The sequence below is a fragment of the Lactuca virosa genome, chromosome 8, assembly GCF_052849685.1.
Source record: "Lactuca virosa cultivar CGN04683 chromosome 8, Lactuca_virosa_CGN04683_v6, whole genome shotgun sequence".
Taxonomy (NCBI): domain Eukaryota; kingdom Viridiplantae; phylum Streptophyta; class Magnoliopsida; order Asterales; family Asteraceae; genus Lactuca; species Lactuca virosa.
In genome coordinates this window covers 120,632,960-120,635,573 of record NC_136433.1, presented here as the reverse complement: position 1 = coordinate 120,635,573, position 2,614 = coordinate 120,632,960, and the positions used below count along the sequence as shown (strand labels likewise).

The window sequence follows — 2,614 nt, the reverse complement described above, 5'->3', positions numbered from 1 at the left end:
CTTGAAGCTTGTCTAAGACCATATATGAATTTATTGAGTTTACATGCCAAAGAAACATTTCTAGGATATTTATCCTTCTGAATTTTGAAACCAGGTGGTATTTCCATGAAAACTTCTTCTTTTTTATCTCCATTGAGGAAAGCATTATTGACATCTAATTGGACTAAATTCCATGACTTGGCAACAACAATAGCAAGGAGCATCTTGACAGTTACTAACTTGGCAACAGGGGTATATGTGTCAAAAAAATCCACTCCTTCTTGTTGGCTAAAGCCTTTGGCAACCAATCGAGCTTATGTCTTTCAACTTGACCATTACTTCCATATTTCAATTTATAAACCCATCTGCATCCAACTGTATGTTTATCAGAAGGCAAGGGCATAATGGTCCAAGTGTTGTATGCTTCCATTACAACTAGTTCTTCATCCATTGCTTTACACCATTGATGACATTTGGTAGGTTGAATAAAACTTTGAGGATCAAAAATTGCTGAAATATTCATGACTAAGGCTTTGTGATTTGGAGAAATCTTGTCATAACTAAGAACATCTTCCAAAGGATAGAGTGTAGTAGAGGATAACTTTTCATGTGTTAGAGAATTACAATGAAAATCTATTAAGTATGATGGTGGATGTCTGTTTCTAGTAGGCTTACTAGTGGCAATGCTAGGATTATGAGAAGAATTTCGAGAATCAGAAGAAGAATTGGAATCGTGTGAATGATCAGAATGAGAATGATCATTGTGCTCAACTGGAAATGGAACATCTTCATTTGTGGAAATAGGAAGCACAAATTGATCAAAAAAAGAAGATGTCTGAACTTGAGTATTTGTAAAAGGGAATATTGATTCATGAAATACAACATCTCTAGAAATGATAAACTCATTTTTGGAAAGATCATAGAGTTTGTAAGCCTTCATGTTGGGAGGATAACCAACAAAAACACAAGATTTTGCCCTGGGACAGAATTTTGATCTGTGTGCAGCCTAAGTAGAAACATAAGCCAAACATCCAAAATTTCTTAACTGAGAATAAGAAAAATGTTTACCAAGTAATCTCTAATAAGGAGTATTGTTGTTCAAAACTTGAGAAGGCAGACGATTAATGAGATAAGCAGCAGTTAAAATACATTCACTCCATAGATTCAAAGGTAAATTTGAATGAAAACATAATGCTCTAGCTACATTGAGCAAATGTTGATGTTTTCTTTCCACCACATAATTTTGTTGAGGTTTAGCAACACATGAACTTTGATGAATAATCCTTTTTTAATGACAAAAAATCTATAAAATCCAATTCTTTAGCATCGTTAGACCTAAAGACTTTAATTTTCTTATCAAATTGAGTAAGAACCATTTTATAGAAAGCTGGAATAATGGTAATAACATATGACTTGTTTTTCAACATATAAATCCAAGTATATATGCTATGATCATCAACAACTGTAGCAAAATATCTTAATCATTGAATAGATGAAGTAGAAAATGGACCCCAAATATCACAATGCACAAGGGCAAAACAATCATTTTCCATATTGTTTACAGAAACAAAGGGAAATTGTTTTTGTTTGGCTAAAGGGAAAATGGAACAATGAGAGAGATCTGCAGTAGCAACTTTTATAGATAACAACTCTTTTATTGATGATATACACTTATTAGATGGATGCCCTAATCTGGTGTGCCAAACATCTAACGAAATAGAACAAATTTTGATATCTATCTTGTGGCTTTTCTCATCCAACACATAAAGCTCTTGACACAAATCAGCTTTGCCAATCATCTTCATTTCCTTCATATCCTGGATCAAAGCATGATGACAAGTAAACCGTATCATCAATATTTGATTCTTAGTAAGAGAACTCATAGAAATCAAATTCTGGTCAAAAGATGGAACATATAGAACATCTTTTAAAACAAGAAGATGATCAAGTATTATGTCACCAATGAGATTAACAAGAAGAGTAATCTTGTTAGGCAAAGTAACAGTGTAATGAGAAACTCTTCTTTTGCTGGAAAACATAGAGAATTCATGACAAACATGTTGAGTTGCACCTTAATCAATTATCCATTTCTGTGATTTTTGCCCTGAATTAATAGAAATGGAATAACATTTACCAATAGTTGTTTCCTCATTTGGATTAACAGCTATCATATGATTGGAGAGAGCTGACATGATTGTTGGCATTGTTCGTGAGAAAACCCTTTGAACATGTTGGACAAATCATTGTTGATGGATGGCATTTGAACATTTAGATCATCGTGAGAAGTAGCTGCAGCAACTGAAAGACCCTAAACTTTCATACTCAAGACATTATTATCACTCCAAAACATGTTACATGCATATTCATAAATAATATTTTACAATGATAATTTGATTACAAAGATTGGATACAAACCGACTAAGTTTTAGTATATTACATAACTACCCAGTGTATTAAAGTTTTATACATACATGAGTACTAAATACAAAAGTAATAGCTTTTAACTATTCAAAATATTCTAACAGTATATGACTATAATGGATGCTTATCACCTGCAATTGTTAAACACTGAGAGGGGTAAGCAGTGACGCTTAGTGAATTCAATAATAAATACAATATAACGTTATGCCATATA

The 2,614-nt window shown here is 32.6% G+C and overlaps 1 protein-coding gene across 1 annotated transcript; it reads right to left on the bottom strand.

Moving 5' to 3' along the window:
• Positions 1–214: 214 nt before the first annotated feature.
• LOC145130792 (uncharacterized) lies at positions 215–919 on the bottom strand. The gene has a single exon (XM_079065557.1). It carries the CDS (start codon positions 917–919, stop codon positions 215–217), a length of 705 nt encoding a protein of 234 aa, XP_078921683.1.
• Positions 920–2,614: the final 1,695 nt, after the last annotated feature.